Raw genomic sequence first — 15,489 nt, 5'->3', positions numbered from 1 at the left:
ATGTTTAATAGAATCTCCTTTCTGCCACCTAAGCTTCAGTGAAACCTCTTTGATAAAACATTAACATTATATTAAGTCAAAATAAAGACAAAGTGGATGAGTTTGTCATCATTTTGACTTTTTCCTCTCAAATATGACTTAGTATCTCATCATTTTGACTGTCAGAACTATTAGTGTAACAAAAAAAAAAAAAACTAAATTATGAGATACAGTCATAATTGAGATTTACAAAATTATGACAGTAGAACTTTGACATAACTTAGTATCTAATTTTTGACTTGGTATGATATACTAAAGTCATAATTCTGAGATGAAAATACTTCATGATAAATCTTTCATCTTATAATGACTTACCATGTCAACTTTGAATTTAGATGAACTTATGACATTAATTATAAGACAACAGACATACTTGCGTCAGTTATGACTCAGTATTGCATCATTTTCACATTAGATTTGATCCTATGTCATAAGAAGAATTACTATATTTTGTTACCGAAATGGGGTTTACACTTTTCCATACACACAAACACACACACACACACACACACACACACACACACACACACACACACACACACACCCCCCCCCCCCCCCCCAAGCCATTTCATTCTAGGAGCATTACAATTTTTTTCATCTTCAGAAATCATATATCCATGTGTCAATGCAACTTTTTGGGGTGTAATTCTCATAACGGTCAATGGTGTATCTCTTTATTAATAAACAGTCATTTTTAAATCACGATATCAGGATAAAGGGAGTACAACAAGTATTACCATGTAACTACTTTACAGTTTAAATGAAATACCACTTTCCATTCTACAATAATGAGAATGGAGACAGGAAACATTTAACTGTCATAACTGATGTCACGATACAAAAATGTAATGGTCTAAAATAGATTTCGTTTTTAAGTGGCAAAAAAAAAAAAAAAAAAAAAAGGTTTCTTTTTATTTTAGGGTAAAATATGATCTAGACAGAGTTATGTGAGATTCATCCAGTTAAGAGACAAGGTTCCCCACCAGCTCCATCTGTAGCATCTCCTCCTTCATTGAAAGAGACAGAGCGGGGTGTGGGGGGGGGTCTCAGACAGTCAAATGCTTTTACAATATTTGTACACCTTCAGTATCTGTGGAGCATGGTGAAGCGAGAGCAGGTGCGAGGGGTAAACCCAGAGACAGCAGGGGTGAATGTAGTGTGCTGGACCTGGTGGGTGCAGGCATATGCTGAGCTAGGATCAGTCAAATGAAATGAGCTGAGCCTCTGCACTGCCCGGAGGAGCCTGCGCCGGCTGCTGTTGAGACTGCTGCTGATGACCGCCGGGGGGACCCATCTGCTTAAGAACACCAGCAGACAACATCATTCACATTAATAAAGTGCTACAGTGCCAGCACTTTGTCAGAGGCATTGAATCAGAGAATAGTTTTCCTTTCATAATCCAGTACAAATTATGTCAAAATAATGACCTGCTGGTACATGGGCTGCTGCCCAGGCATGTAGGGCTGCTGGGGAGGCATGTTGGGGTCTTGTCCTGGAAGAGCGGTCATCATATTCTGCAAAAGAAGTTAACAGCAATCAGTGACAGTCTCCAAACTTTCCATTCCATGTGGTTTTTGGAAGCAGGGAAGAACTTCAGATCTGAGACATACAGGTTGTAATGTAAAGCCTCACACACACTGGGACGATTATCGGACACAATTGTCACCAAAGTTTTTTGACGCATCTTTAGTGTTCATACCCACGTGATTTTCACTGGCGATATGCAGAGTGAATGTGTAAATTCCCTCCATGACATTAGATTGTGCTTAATGAAAAACAGAAATTCCCCGGTACACATCGAATCCCATTTGATCTGCAATTCCTCTCCATAACAACTCCCTCTCATTGAGATTTGTGTAGGCACGGCAAGACCATTTTGTGCTTGAGCGCCATCAAGTCATGTTTAACTGTTACTTCAGCAGCTCCAAGCATAAACAAAAGCAGCCATCTCATTGGACGACCAGTTTTTAAACGTCAAAAAAATGACGCTTTTACGCATCAGTGTGCACACTCACATTGGCTCCCTTTGTTTAGTCACAAGGGGTTGGCTATAATCGCGTGCAATATTCATCCTGGTGGGAACAAGCCTTAAGACACAAACTGTGATCTGATACAGTAAAACATCAATATTGTAATTACAGTAAACATACCTGCATGCTGTATGGCTGGTAGCCCATGTAGGCAATACCATTGGTGGGGGCAGCCTGGGACATAGGGGGCAAACTCTGAGCTTGAGAGACCACGTTCTACAAAAAGAACATGCAAACATTCAAGACAAACTTTCAAATTAACTGTAGAACTCATTAACACTTTCCCTGACAGCATTTTTTTTTAAGTTGCCAGCCACCGCCAGTGATGATTTTCACTAAAATTTAATGGCCTCCAGTATATTTTGCTGTATGGATAGTTGAATATGCAATACAGCAAAATAAAGATCAGAGCCTCTACTCTAAACAAAAATAATGTTTTTAATTCTAGCTTAGAGTATTCTTTTTTTTTATCAACACTTGAATATAGGTAGGTTTTACATTTTTTTTTACAATTTTTATCAAAACCTACCTCGGGCTAATATTCTGTATGATGATCAACAGCATAAGTCCAGTAAATCGCTTCCATCAACACCACTAAAGGTTGCACAGATCTACACCAATTCCTGGCTCATCATTTTTACTCTGTAACATTATGCAGTTTTCATTTATATGCTGCCTATTGCTGATGATCACATTATTTCTCATATGCATATATGTACATTAGAGATTTCTAATTTCTCAGTCCCATTCACGTGTGTTTTTGATCGGGAAGTTTTGTACTGTTATTCAGAAAATGTTTAGTAGCGCCTCCGAGTGTAAAACAGTGAAAACACGAAAAGCCATAAAAACTGGTCAATAACAGGGAAGGAGTTAAGTAGACTTGCTCTTACTGAAGGAAATAACTGTGGAAGGCTGATTTTGCTCATGTATAAAAAAAAATTAAAAAGGTAATTACAACTTTTTATAAAGATAAATCACACAATTCTGAGAAAAAAAGTCATATCTGAGATGTAATTTTTGTCGCAATTACCTTTTTTTATTTAGTGGCAGAAACGGGCTTCCATAAATAACAGAACATGAACATTTAGGTAACCGTGAATGCGTAAATTGATGTTGAAGAACATCTCCTGACCTGGTAGCCCTGTGTAGGTGTGGGCTGGTAGTTAGTGTAGGCAGGGGTGGTTGTGGGAGGGGCGGCTGGCTGCCCACTGGTGCCTGCAGTCTGATACATGTAAGCGTTCACCATGTTGGGATCTAAAACAGAGTGAGCAGAGACTATTAAATAAAAACGTGCCACATCTGAAGCTGATGTGGTTTATTTATTAAAAGAGTGATTCAATTGGTTGACCTGTAGCTGACACGGGCATGGCCTGGTACGGGCCACCCGCAGCCGTCTGTCCATGCTGGTTCATGTAGACTCCATGCATGGGCGACCCTTCCACTGAGCCAGCAGGACTGAACGTGCCAGGATAGCTGGGAGGACCAGCGGGGGGATACACCACCCCCACTGCCACATTAGGAGGCAGTGACTGCATCTACAAGCACCAAACAAACAAAAAAAAAAAAACTTATATCATCCAGCCCTACAATTAACTTACAAATCTCAGTAAAAGCAAACTTAAGTATTCTTAAAGATAATAAGATAAACAAATACATAATATGTGTAATATTTATTCTCTGAATGTGTCAAATGTGTGTATGTAGCAGTGCACACCTGTGCGTAAGGCAGAGAGAACGCAGGCATCTGTGCTCTCATCTGAACGGTGTGTTTCTGATGCTCCAGACGCATCTGTCTCTCCTTCTCCTGCTCCTGCAGACGCTGGATTGCGAGGTGTCTTTGCATCTCCAGGTACTCCTGCAGTAACCAATCACAGTCAGCGGTCTTTCATCACATGATTCACAGACTCAAGAAAAAAAACGACTTGCCTGTTTCTTCTGCCTCATGATCTCCAGTTTCTGGGCGAGCTGGATTTGCCTCTGTCTCTCTGCCTCCTCAGCAGTCCGTCTCAGTTTCTCCCTGTGCTCCTCTCTCAGAGCATTCAGTGCCGCGCGCGCGTCACGCACCTGCGCCAGTTTATCCTGAAGACCCTCATAGTACACTGAGCGAGAGAGGAGACAGCATGCACTGTCACAAGGCACCTTGCAATTCAAAGGTGTTAGGGACGATACTTTTCAAACTGCAACCCAAACATCTTCAATACATTCATACATTTTGTGTCATTTAGAAAAAGTAGTTATCTAGACTGGAAGTTGCTAACAAAAAGATCAAGCTAACAACTCAAAGACAGCAGTTTTCATAGTTTCATACTTTCATTTGGACACGTGACTCACATCTCTTCTCATCCAGCTGGTTGAGTATTTCCAGCAGCTGCGGGTGCATGTTGTTGATGCTCTGGAAGAGAGAGAGCACAGAGCTGTCGTTGGTGATGCTGCGGCCGCGCAAGTGGTTGCTCTTCATGCGGTTAAGGAAGGTGGTGACGGCGTTCTGCAAGGGCTTCAGGAACTGATCGTGGTTCTCCTCAGATTCTCCGTTCTGATACTGCTGCTGAAGAGACAGAGCAAGACGTTCAGTGCAGAACAGGATTCAACTGTTTTCTTGATTATCTATTCTCAGTGCTGCAGGTACCTCCACTATGTTGATGGGTTGGACCGGAGCGTGGCTTTCCACTGGTTGGCTGATGGGCACGGGCTCAGCCAGTGAAACTGGAGCTGGGGCAGGAGCAGAGGGGGTGGGACTCTTGCGAACCTCTTCCTGTTTCTTCTCCCAGTAAGTTCTGTTTAGGTAATGGGCCAGCTGAAAACAGAAAATAGTTTTTGAATACATTGTTTTTTTCATATACTACAATCTTAAATCTAATGTTATTACAAGGCAGATACAGATTAAGCATGCAACAATATAATATAATATATCATTTCCTAATTTCTCTAACTAATTTCTGTGTCCATTTATATACTTTTTAAATAATACTGAAATGTTTGTCTGATTTTTTTTTTTAAATACTTAAATCAAGTGAAAAAGTAGAGACAATGTTACAAAAGATTTCTATTTCAAATAAATGCTGCTTTTGATCTTTTGTTAATTATGAAAGAATCTGTTTCAGCAAAAATATTGAGGGACACAACTGATTATACACTATATATAACTAGGTAACAACATTGATAATAATAATAAAAAAAATCTTTAAGCATATTATGATGATTTCGGAAGGATCATTTTAAACTAAAGACTGGAGTAATTAAATTGTACATTTATGCATTTAGCAGACGCATTTTATCCAAAGCGACTTACAGTGCATTCAGGCTAACAATTTTCTCCTATCATGTGTTCCCTGGGATTCGAACCCCCCCAACCTTGCGCTTTTTAAAGCAATTAATATTTTGAATAATTGAATCACAGGAATAAATTACATTGAAAACATTCAAACAGTAATTTTAAATTGTGATAATTTCACATTATTACTGTTTTCTTTTCTTTTTCTTTTTTTTCTTTTCTTTTTTAAGTATTTTCAAATAAGTGCAGCCTTGTTGAGCATAAGAGATTTTCAAAAGCATTAAAAATATCTATATTAATATATATATATATATCTATATTAATATATATATATATATATATATATATATATATATCTATATTAATATATATATATATATATATATATATATATAATTCTTACATTTTAAAATACGTGTGTATGTATATATATATATATATATATATATATATTTTTTTTTTTTTTTTTTTTTTTTACAGCAGTGTACATAAATACATTAGATTATTGCCATATATACTGTACTAATGCATTAAATGACCAATTTTTGAAGGAACTCCTGTGAAATGATTGATTCTTCACCTCTGGATCCAAGTCTTCAGCCGATGGAGCTGATGAGTTCTGAAAGGTAAAAAGAGAAACAATTTACCCACTAAAGAAATTCATACAAAGCGTTTCAATTAAGAACTGAAATGATCGGTCTTACCACGGGAGAGGAGTAGAGAGTGCTGGCAGGGGGGGCAGAGGAAGCCACAGGGGTGGGATCGGCTTTGGGGTACGCAGAGTAAATGTTCTTATGTCTCTGTAAACAAACACAACCATCACGTGAGCCCTTGTTTCTGCTGACAGAACGGCTGGCTTACAGATGTTAGACAGCGTACCTTCCTCTCCTTCTCCTCGGCCTCACTCTGAGACAGTGCGATGGCCAGCTGCAGCTCCTCTTCCTCCTGCAGCGCAGCCTCATCTCTCTTAGGAGGCATCTGAGGAGCAGAGCAGCGAGAGGAGGTCAAGAAGAAAACAACAGGAAGATGAGGAGAGGGAGCTGCACACTTCTGATTACATCTCGCTTTCATTTCTATATTACCAGTGCACAAACAGACATTTTAGCAGACACAGTTTTTGTATTGTTAAAAAAAAACAATATTGGCTAATAGCTGATTTTATAGAATAATAATTAATGAGTAATTAGTAAGGGGTCAAATCATTGGCTACCATTGATAAATTAAAACACATCAACACAGATACTGGTATGATCACTGATATTTTGTGCATCTTTATTAAAGGTGAAGAGCGTAATTTCTACACTATTAACACCACCAAACAAAACTGCAATTTGTCTATTTGCCTGAGACAACGTTGTTCTCTAACATTAGTATGGATCGGATTCATTGTTATGAATATACATGTTCAAAAGTTTGGAGTTGGGAAGATTTCTAAAGTGACCACATTTATTTATTTTTTTCTTATTTAAGATTTTTATTTTTTTTTAGCAAGGATGCAATAATTTGATCAAAAATGGCAGTAAAGGCACTTTATTTTAATACTAACATTGCTAATATTAAGAAATACTTTATTTGCATTAAACCAGCATATTATCATGATTTCTGAAAGCTAAACTAGAATAGAAAACAGTTGTTTCAAATTGTAAAAAAAGTTTTTTTTTTTTTTTATCAAATAAATCCAGCCTCCATTTACAGAGTGTCTCCAAACTCTTATCATATTATAATTAAATTAACGACTCAGCCAGCTGTTTTGTCAGTAATTCTATCTGGTCATACTAGTGGCACAGAAATGATACACTTCACCTTTAAATAGTGTTTATTATTGATCGGAGTGAGATTGATGGTGAGCACACAAACTAGACAGTAATATGTGCTCTTACTCATGAGCCTCAAAATTGCTTTGCATTCAGGGTTCAGATAAACTTGTGCATGAATGACTAAACTATTGCTTTATCGTCCGTTTCAATAAATTTGGTGGTATGCTTCATAATTGTGACGCCCATGAGAGAGAGCCCTCTATGAAATGCAACTACTTACTGATTCGCTGGGCACTACCTGAGACTGCTGGGACAGAGGGCTGGTCAGGTACTCAGGGGGAAGCTCGGACTGCCCAGTGCTGGCGGCCTTCCCTTCGGCTTTCCTAGGAGGGGGAGAGAGGGAGGGGAGGCTGGTGAGGAAGAGGGGTTAGGAGACACACACAGCCTGGTAAATCTCTGGGGGTCAGCAGGCTCATGAACAGGACAACTCCAAGAAGATATTACAGATATAAAGAATTTGACAAAAGATGGGGGCAAAAACTGATTTGGGACAACAGCATCTATGTAGTCATAAAAAAAATAAAAAAAAATGTTTTTAAAAGAAGTCTCTTGACCCACCAGGATTCTGATTAATTTTTTTTGCATCATAAGATGTCAGAATGTATGAAAGCTTTTCTCAAAATTTGCAGCAATTGTTTGATCTTTTTGTTGTTTTGCAGTGAAAAAAATCATTTTTTGACTTCAGTAAGTTGATCGGAAAAATATAGCAAAACAGTGATATTGTAAAATGTGGAATATAATAATGTTAAATAATTATTTTGTTTTAATGCATTTAAAAATGTGATTTATTTATGTTCCAGCTGTATGGAGATTCTTAAAAAAAAAAAAAAAAACTGAATCTCCTTTTGTGGTACACAGAAGAAAGTCAAATGGGTGAATAAATGATGAGCGAGATGTGTGACCTATTCCTGAATACCCCTCTCAAAGTACAAAAAAAGCAGCACAGTGGTAGGTATTTTTCTTTTTCACATATACTCACTTGTTGAGAAGCTCGAAGCAGGGCTCACACACACGCACCTCCTTCTCAATGCCAAATTTGGGAATGGTAGAGTACTTAGAAGAGCACTTCCCACAGAAAATCTGCCCACATGCCCTGCAGTGGTGCTGAATGAAGAGCCACCAGCAGTTATGCATCAGAAAAAAACGCCTTATATATGGTATTTAATAAACATTGTATAGATAGATTATGAAAGAGCTGTATAAAACCTTTCGGGTCACAACACCAAACTGCACCCTACATCTGTGACACTCCTCTGCATCCACCCAATCAGGAGCCTGGAAGAGAAACAGGACAAACCCATGACAAACCAAACATCTCAGAGTGTGCAAAAACCTACTTGATTTACTCAAGCGTTATTCTCACCCTTTCTGCTGCAAACATGGCATCACTCTCCTTGAATTCTGGGAAGACATGACCTGAGCGAGTAAAAGAGGTTGATTTTCTTTTAAACGTTTCACAGAATATTGTGCTATTAAATTGTACATTGGAAAGTATTTGTATGTAACTTGCAGCAGTGCGTAATGTATCATACCATTCTGCTTCTGCAATTCACTGTGTGTGTAAACACCCTTTAGTAATGTATTTCATTAGCCTTACCTTCCACCTTCATGATCTGATAGGTGTCCTGGATGACTTTGTACTTGGGCTCGTTGCGGAAGGCGTGGGCCCAGGCCTGGATCAGATAAAGGATCTTATTCTTCACGTTCGGTTCGGGTTGTTTCTAAACACAAAAGAGACACATTCCTTCAGCGATGACTTAAAACACAATATCTAAGCTGTGAAGTCAGAACTCAGGAGTTGCCTAACTGGTTAGTAAAAAAATAAAAAATAAAAAAAAGAACAGAACAGAAAAATATCTTGTCTCTTTTTAACAAACTCAAAACCTTTTTTAAAAAATGTTAGAAAGCAAAGGAACTCAAAGAACAGTGTGTTGTTTCTGAACTTCCCTCAGCCAAATAAACATGTGACGATGACAAAATCAGGAAGTAGAGTGCAGCTGAGTCACTGGGTCTGACCTGCTTGGAAAGATCAAAGGCAGGGCCAAAGACAACCCTTAAAGCAACAGTCACAGTTTATGGGTTGAGTTTAGCAGGAGTCACCTTGAACAGCTCCTTTAGCTCTTCCATTGTCTGTTTACTGGCCACTTCATCATGAACCGTCTGGCCACAGTTCTTCACCACGGACTCCAGGACCTGGTGACAAGAAAACGAAAAAACTTGCACACATGACCTTGACTGATAGAGGCATAATACAAAAACATTCTACATTGTAACTGGGGAGGGGGGGGGGTCCCCTAGGGTATTTATTTAGACATTTTTAAACTACTATCATCCAAACTAGGGGCCCTATTTTAACGATCTAAATGCAAAGTGTAAAGCGCACGGTGCAGGTGCACTCAGGGCATGTCCAAATCCACTTCTGTTATTTTAACTATGGAAAAATGGTCGGTGCGCCTGGGCGCATTTTTGGAATGGGTTGTCCCCATTCTCTTAATGAATAATGGGCGTAACATTCAATACACCAATCACACTGTCATCTCCCACTCCCTTTAAGAGCGAGATGTGCTCGCGCCATGGCGGATCGCTATTTACATGGTGGAAGTTGTTGCATCTCTGTGTGTATAAGCAAAGTCAATGCACACTGTAGACCCGCCCAGAGGTGCATTTTCTACCATCGTGCTCTGTAAAATAGCATTGCGCCAGCAATACGTCTTAACACACCTCTTTTTTAGACCAGTATGCCCATGGGCGCACAAATGGGCACAAAAGCATTTGCTAATTAAACGACGTGGCGCTGGACAGGAAAATGCTAACAGCGCCGGACTGAAACTAGCAAACACACTATGCCTTGCGTCGCATTGCACCAGGTGTATGATAGGGCCCTAAATGTTTCGTCAACCAATGTATTAGTGTTTTACAATTTATCATGTTGTTGATTCATATTTATATTGTGAGGAAGATACTTATAAATAAAAAAAACACCTATAAAAATAAAATAAAAAAAACTTTGAATTTAGCTAAAAAAAATTACAGGTAAACAGTCGGTAATTAAGAATAGATTAATGACAAGCAATGGCACGAACAAATACGATAACAGGATAAAACTAATTAAATGTGCTTTCAGTTTTTTCAGGTAGATTTAACAGTAATCTTCAGGTACAGAAAAACAATAGACAGAATAATCGATTAAACGATAAAACAACACTGGTTAGTCTTCAATGTATAAATAAACATTAATGAGAGCTGCTGGTTTATTTAGGTTTCTGTCTTTTTAAGACCTCATGCACGGATAAAACTGTTACACATAAGTTTTGTTTCTCAACTGTTTACATTAACGTAAAAGCCTGTATTAGTATAAATTGACTGGTTACCTGAATACTCATCAAGACGGGCACTTTTTGGTATGTATTTGATACTCTCAGATGCATCTCTATGTGCGCACGCTTTGGGTGCGAGATGGCTCACAGAAGGGGCCTCACGGTCACAGAGCACAAGTATTAAATTGAGCACTTGAATGTTTAAAGTGTTAAGACACAAAAGCATGTGGAAATGATACATTCTGTCGTCTGTCGCGTTGAAATATTTGCGGGAATTTCCCACGTTTCAAGTGTGGAATCATTAGAATTATGTGCAATCCTCGCGGGAAAGTTCAAACCCTGTATACTATACAAAAATGTTGTATAAACTCAACATTAAGTAATCAGATATACGAGTTAAGTCTTCATACCAAAGACTAAAACAATTATGATTATATAAGAAAAGGGAAGTCCACACCACACCTATAACAATAACAGCACAGAGGAACAATACCACGGGAATCACTATTCCAGCTATTAATGATACAAACGACGACAGCCACTCAGAATCCCCTATTTATACTATTTAATTATTTAATCATTATTATATTTTATTGTTTATTTAAATATATTTTGTATTATTCATTTTATTATTTTAAATAATTTTTATTGTTTATGTCATTATTAATCTTAATCTTATTTTGTACTATTTATTTGGACGTTTTGTTGTTGTTGCTTGAAAACCCCTGGTCTACAGTGCTCTATGTATGTAGATGAACTACACTTACCTCAAGAGCATAGAGCGCGACATGGGGATTTTTATCATTGAGTTTTTTCTTGATGGCACCAACTGCATATTTTGCCCTGTTGGCGGGAAATAACAAAAGCATATAAGGAAGTCAAGGCCATTTTTATCACAACACATGACTGACATGCAGTCACATTAGAAAATGTTTTATCTTACGGTGCATCGCCTTGCCGAATGAGGTCACATATCTGCAGAATGGACTCCCAGTCGGTCTCCAGCAGCAGCTGACTGGTAGCCTTATCTGTGAAGGTTTGGAAGAGCATGCTTTTTAATCATCAAATGTTATCAGAATCTGTTTGCTAAAGGTCTGTTTGCTGAAAAAGTGGAAAAAAAACATGTTCAGGTTTGACAGTAGTATAGTGAAATCTTTTCACTTCCAACATGATACCAAAAATAAATCTATCTAACATTTAAGAGCAGTGGCACCAGAGCCACTAAGTTCTACAGATGGTGGCGCCAGGAGCAGACTTTTCTTACTTCATACACAAAAAATGAAAAGAAAAAAAAAAAAAGAGTGTAAAATTCTGACAAAAATCTATTTTCTTGATTTTACAATTAAAAAGAAAATAACCTTATCTTTGTGCTTCGAATTCAAACACTTTTCACTGGATCTCGCAGCTTGATGTTTCTTAAATGCAACAGAAATGGCAGAGCTTATGAGTTGGGCAAGTGTGCCAGTGTGACCGCTCACAAAAATTAGTCACACTGGCAGAAAAAAAATTAGCAAAATCTGACCATTTGTTTGCAGTCTGGGGCCCTGATATATAGTGTCTATCTCCCATATAATTTAAGCATTTAATTTAGCGTTGTTTGATTAGGAATGGGTAAATTAGATTAAAATTAAGGAAATAAAACAAAATACATAGTGCATTTGACAATTATTATCTTAATTATATTTATGTTTTACTTTAAAAAAAGAAACGTGGTGTAAAACACCAGGAAAAGTAATTATCATAAATGTGACGGGGAAATAGTAAGGAGATATTTGAATTATTTACTAATAAACTAGTGTTTTCTGAATCTGTGTTGCAAGGATGAAGTTGCCTATCTCACCATCTCATTAGATCATCTTTACGGATTATGTTTATAATGAAAGAGCTTTTTTTATCCGTTTTATTTCGTTAAGTAGTCATTTAAAGCTTTCTACAGATATATTTATGTCTGTGAGCAATGTTTTCAGTGTCAGTTCATTTTTGTACTTCTGTTAAAGACACAACAGAAAGCACAATGTTTTGTTGATATTATGAGTGCACACAAATAAAAGTAGACCCTTTGCAGTTATGAATGATGTATTTCTCTTACCTTTTAAGCAAAAATTACGGTGTCTCTACCGAAAAAAAAAACCCACTAGTGATAACGCTGGCGTCTCCATAAATGTCCATAAACGTCTCAGCACAAACTATTGGATATAGCGCACATTTATCTGGGTCTAACTTTTAAACCGTTATATGCTTGAACTATTTTATATCTATAGATTTTATTTTAGGCAAGTCGTGACGGTTTGAGAAGGCTAAATTGATCAGCTGGCAGCTTGGTCGTTACTAAAAAAAACCCCTAAAAGTTATATTTAAAAAACAAAAAAATGCTCCAAACGTTTTTCTAAGTTAACTCAATAAAAAACGTGATTAATATAATCACTTTGCTATTGAAACATTTCAATAGCTGAAATGGTAGTATAAGCTGTTTAAATCAGACACTAGAGCATCCCTTCATTCAGACACAGTGGAAGGTCTGATCAGAATCATGGTAGAGGGGCCAAGTCTGGAAGATTGTGCTGCTAGAGAGAGTTTGGCCAGCTGGTTTAGCCAAGGCCAAAGATCAAGAAGGAAACTACAAGAGTTGGCCATCTGAGGGGCATGTGACTGCAATGGAGGATGGTCCATAAGACATTGAGCCATGAGATGTCCAGTTTGAAGCCCATTCATTTATCTTGAGATGTTTTAAGTTTCTTTTTCAGCTCAGTGAAGCACCAACACTTTTCAGTAAGTTGCCCTTCTTGTAGAATTGTGCTTCAAATAAAGAACTTTATGTTGACCAGATTGTCAGTTAATCATTTAGGCTACAACAAGTCAATATTGCCTATGTGGACAGTGATTAAAAAAAATGAAAAAGTGAACTTAATGTAAAATGGAGTGTTAAATGCGATGTGGTCAATTTTTTTTTTTCTTGAATGCATGGCCAATCAGAGGCATTTGAATCACTCCGGTTATATATATATATATATATATATATATATATATATATATATATATATATATATATATATATATATATATATATATATATACACACACACTTTGTGGAGTCTTGGAAATGGAGCTGGTGTGTTTAACAGGAAGTTACTGTTATGTGGTAAACCTTAACAAAAATGGGCCAAACCATCTTCTCTATGTATACAGCGGCACTCGCTTACAAGAGCAAACCCGTGACTAATGGGAATACTTTCACAATCTTCAAATGACATTTTTCTTAAAGGTGAGAGCAACTGTATCGTTAAACCTAAATATTCATGTGAAGTGCCCCGACGTTTATACAGCCTGTGTCTCTTTAAAAGTGCGGTATAATTGCCTGTTTAACAAAGACAAACACGACGTGCTTGCTAACGACTAATAGACACACAGAACAAAGTAATATTACACGAAATAATGCTAATTATGCCTTTTGTAGCTTTTGAAAAAGAGGCCCAAAAATAGCTTTAGCTAAGATGTGCTTCTAACTAGCTAGCTTATGTTAAATGGTCGATTTGTCAACTACACATACAACACCATACGGTTTAACTGAAAAATATGTTCGCAATGTCAGGTTTAAGTTCATGTCACCGATGTGTTGAAGCTCCGGTGGGGAAAATATAGACAATTGAGTTTTAATTGCTAACGTTACCGTGAATGTTCACACTGTGCTAGCGTTAGCATTAGCACACTTAATCTATTTGTTAGTGACACATCGGTCTGTCAGTCGAAATAAACCCTAAAATCATGAAATATAGCACATACCCAACAGTCTGTCAAAAGTGCCGCCGCCTTTGCCCATTTCTGATCTCTGTTATCGGGACGCTCGGTGTCTGTTTAGCTGTTGTTCACCTGTGTGAAAAAGGATCTTTCACTGCCGGGTGACGCGCGCATGCGCTTACCACATGACGCAAATGTCAGATAAAAGTCCGAGTGACAGGAACATTACTGATCTTTATAGACATGTTTTCCTTTGATTTCAGGTATACAATGTAAGTAGTGCAGTTTATTTTGTTATTAACTGCAGTGTTGGCCATTTTAGTGTTATTGAAAGCAGAGACTTTGAGTGTACCATTGCATTATTTATACTGAGTATTTATTGCAAAAAATACTGGATCTTCAACTTTCTTTAAATTAGTAAGTACTGTGAAAAAGCTACCTGAATGTAACACTTGTCTCACATATAAAAATAAGCCTTGGTGCAACCCAAACTCCCCTTAGGTTCCTTTATCCCCTATTCTGCAGCAGTCAAGACAACAATAACCACTTTTCTATAGTTTTTACTACCCCGGATTTTCACTCGTAGCATTAGGTCATATATGAGTCACTACCTGGCGCAGTAGACAATGCAGCTATTGTAAAAGCTGTGCTGTGGCACAGCGTACAGTGGTATTGTACTTCTGTCTATAGAAGCAAACCCCTTAACAACAGCCAGCGATGCTCAGAGAGTCAAGACAACACATGCAAGAATGGCTTCATTTGTCCTGAACTGTTTACACGAGATACAGGGTAGAGTTTCTCTGAAATTAGATTGTGTATCAGATATTCTGTACATCCTAACTTTGTTAATGACCTTTACCTTAATGACCTTTAAAATAATAGGATTGATTTATTTTATGTATTGATTTTTCTTAAGTATTTGGCAGTGGTTACCCTGGCCTAAAAATATCAGTTCTGAGAAGAAACTACAGTGGCATGAGGGTGAGGAAATGTAATTGGCAGTTTGGATTTTGGGGTTAATAATCCTTTTAGGGACTACTATTTTTAAGTTGTACATTTCAGATAATTTATACATTTTATGTTCAGTATGTTAGCATCTTAAAGGGAAAGTTCACCTAAAAAAGAAAAAAAAAAATTGTCATATATTTTTCAGCATCACATCATTACAATACCATAAGACCATATTTATTTATAAACACAAGTGAAGAAGATATTTTAAATGAAACCTGAGAGATTTCTGTCCTTCCATTAAAACGTGCATCCCACCAAAACTTTGACAA

At 37.4% G+C, this 15,489-nt stretch overlaps 1 protein-coding gene across 7 annotated transcripts; it reads right to left on the bottom strand.

Moving 5' to 3' along the window:
* Positions 1-671: 671 nt before the first annotated feature.
* LOC113067665 (hepatocyte growth factor-regulated tyrosine kinase substrate-like) lies at positions 672-14,399 on the bottom strand. Of its 7 annotated transcripts, none has more exons than XM_026240047.1 (21): positions 14,255-14,399; positions 11,418-11,502; positions 11,242-11,317; positions 9,258-9,350; positions 8,755-8,878; positions 8,521-8,573; positions 8,364-8,432; positions 8,137-8,261; positions 7,378-7,507; positions 6,220-6,318; positions 6,045-6,140; positions 5,921-5,959; positions 4,696-4,863; positions 4,401-4,614; positions 3,996-4,168; positions 3,784-3,924; positions 3,418-3,604; positions 3,202-3,323; positions 2,190-2,285; positions 1,467-1,553; positions 672-1,333 (listed from the first exon to the last, which is right to left on the bottom strand). In XM_026240047.1, the coding sequence occupies exons 1-21, from the start codon at positions 14,289-14,291 to the stop codon at positions 1,238-1,240; spliced, it is 2,310 nt and encodes a 769-aa protein (XP_026095832.1). In that variant the 5' UTR covers positions 14,292-14,399; the 3' UTR covers positions 672-1,237. The 7 variants fall into 7 exon arrangements, with proteins under 7 accessions (XP_026095832.1, XP_026095834.1, XP_026095835.1 ...); XM_026240049.1 differs by having other exon boundaries at positions 4,401-4,611; XM_026240050.1 differs by having other exon boundaries at positions 7,396-7,507.
* Positions 14,400-15,489: the final 1,090 nt, after the last annotated feature.

This window comes from Carassius auratus, linkage group LG28B, assembly GCF_003368295.1.
Source record: "Carassius auratus strain Wakin linkage group LG28B, ASM336829v1, whole genome shotgun sequence".
Classification (NCBI taxonomy): Eukaryota; Metazoa; Chordata; class Actinopteri; order Cypriniformes; family Cyprinidae; genus Carassius; species Carassius auratus.
Note: the sequence above shows the minus strand (reverse complement) of the source record. Positions and strands in the feature narration are given on the sequence as shown.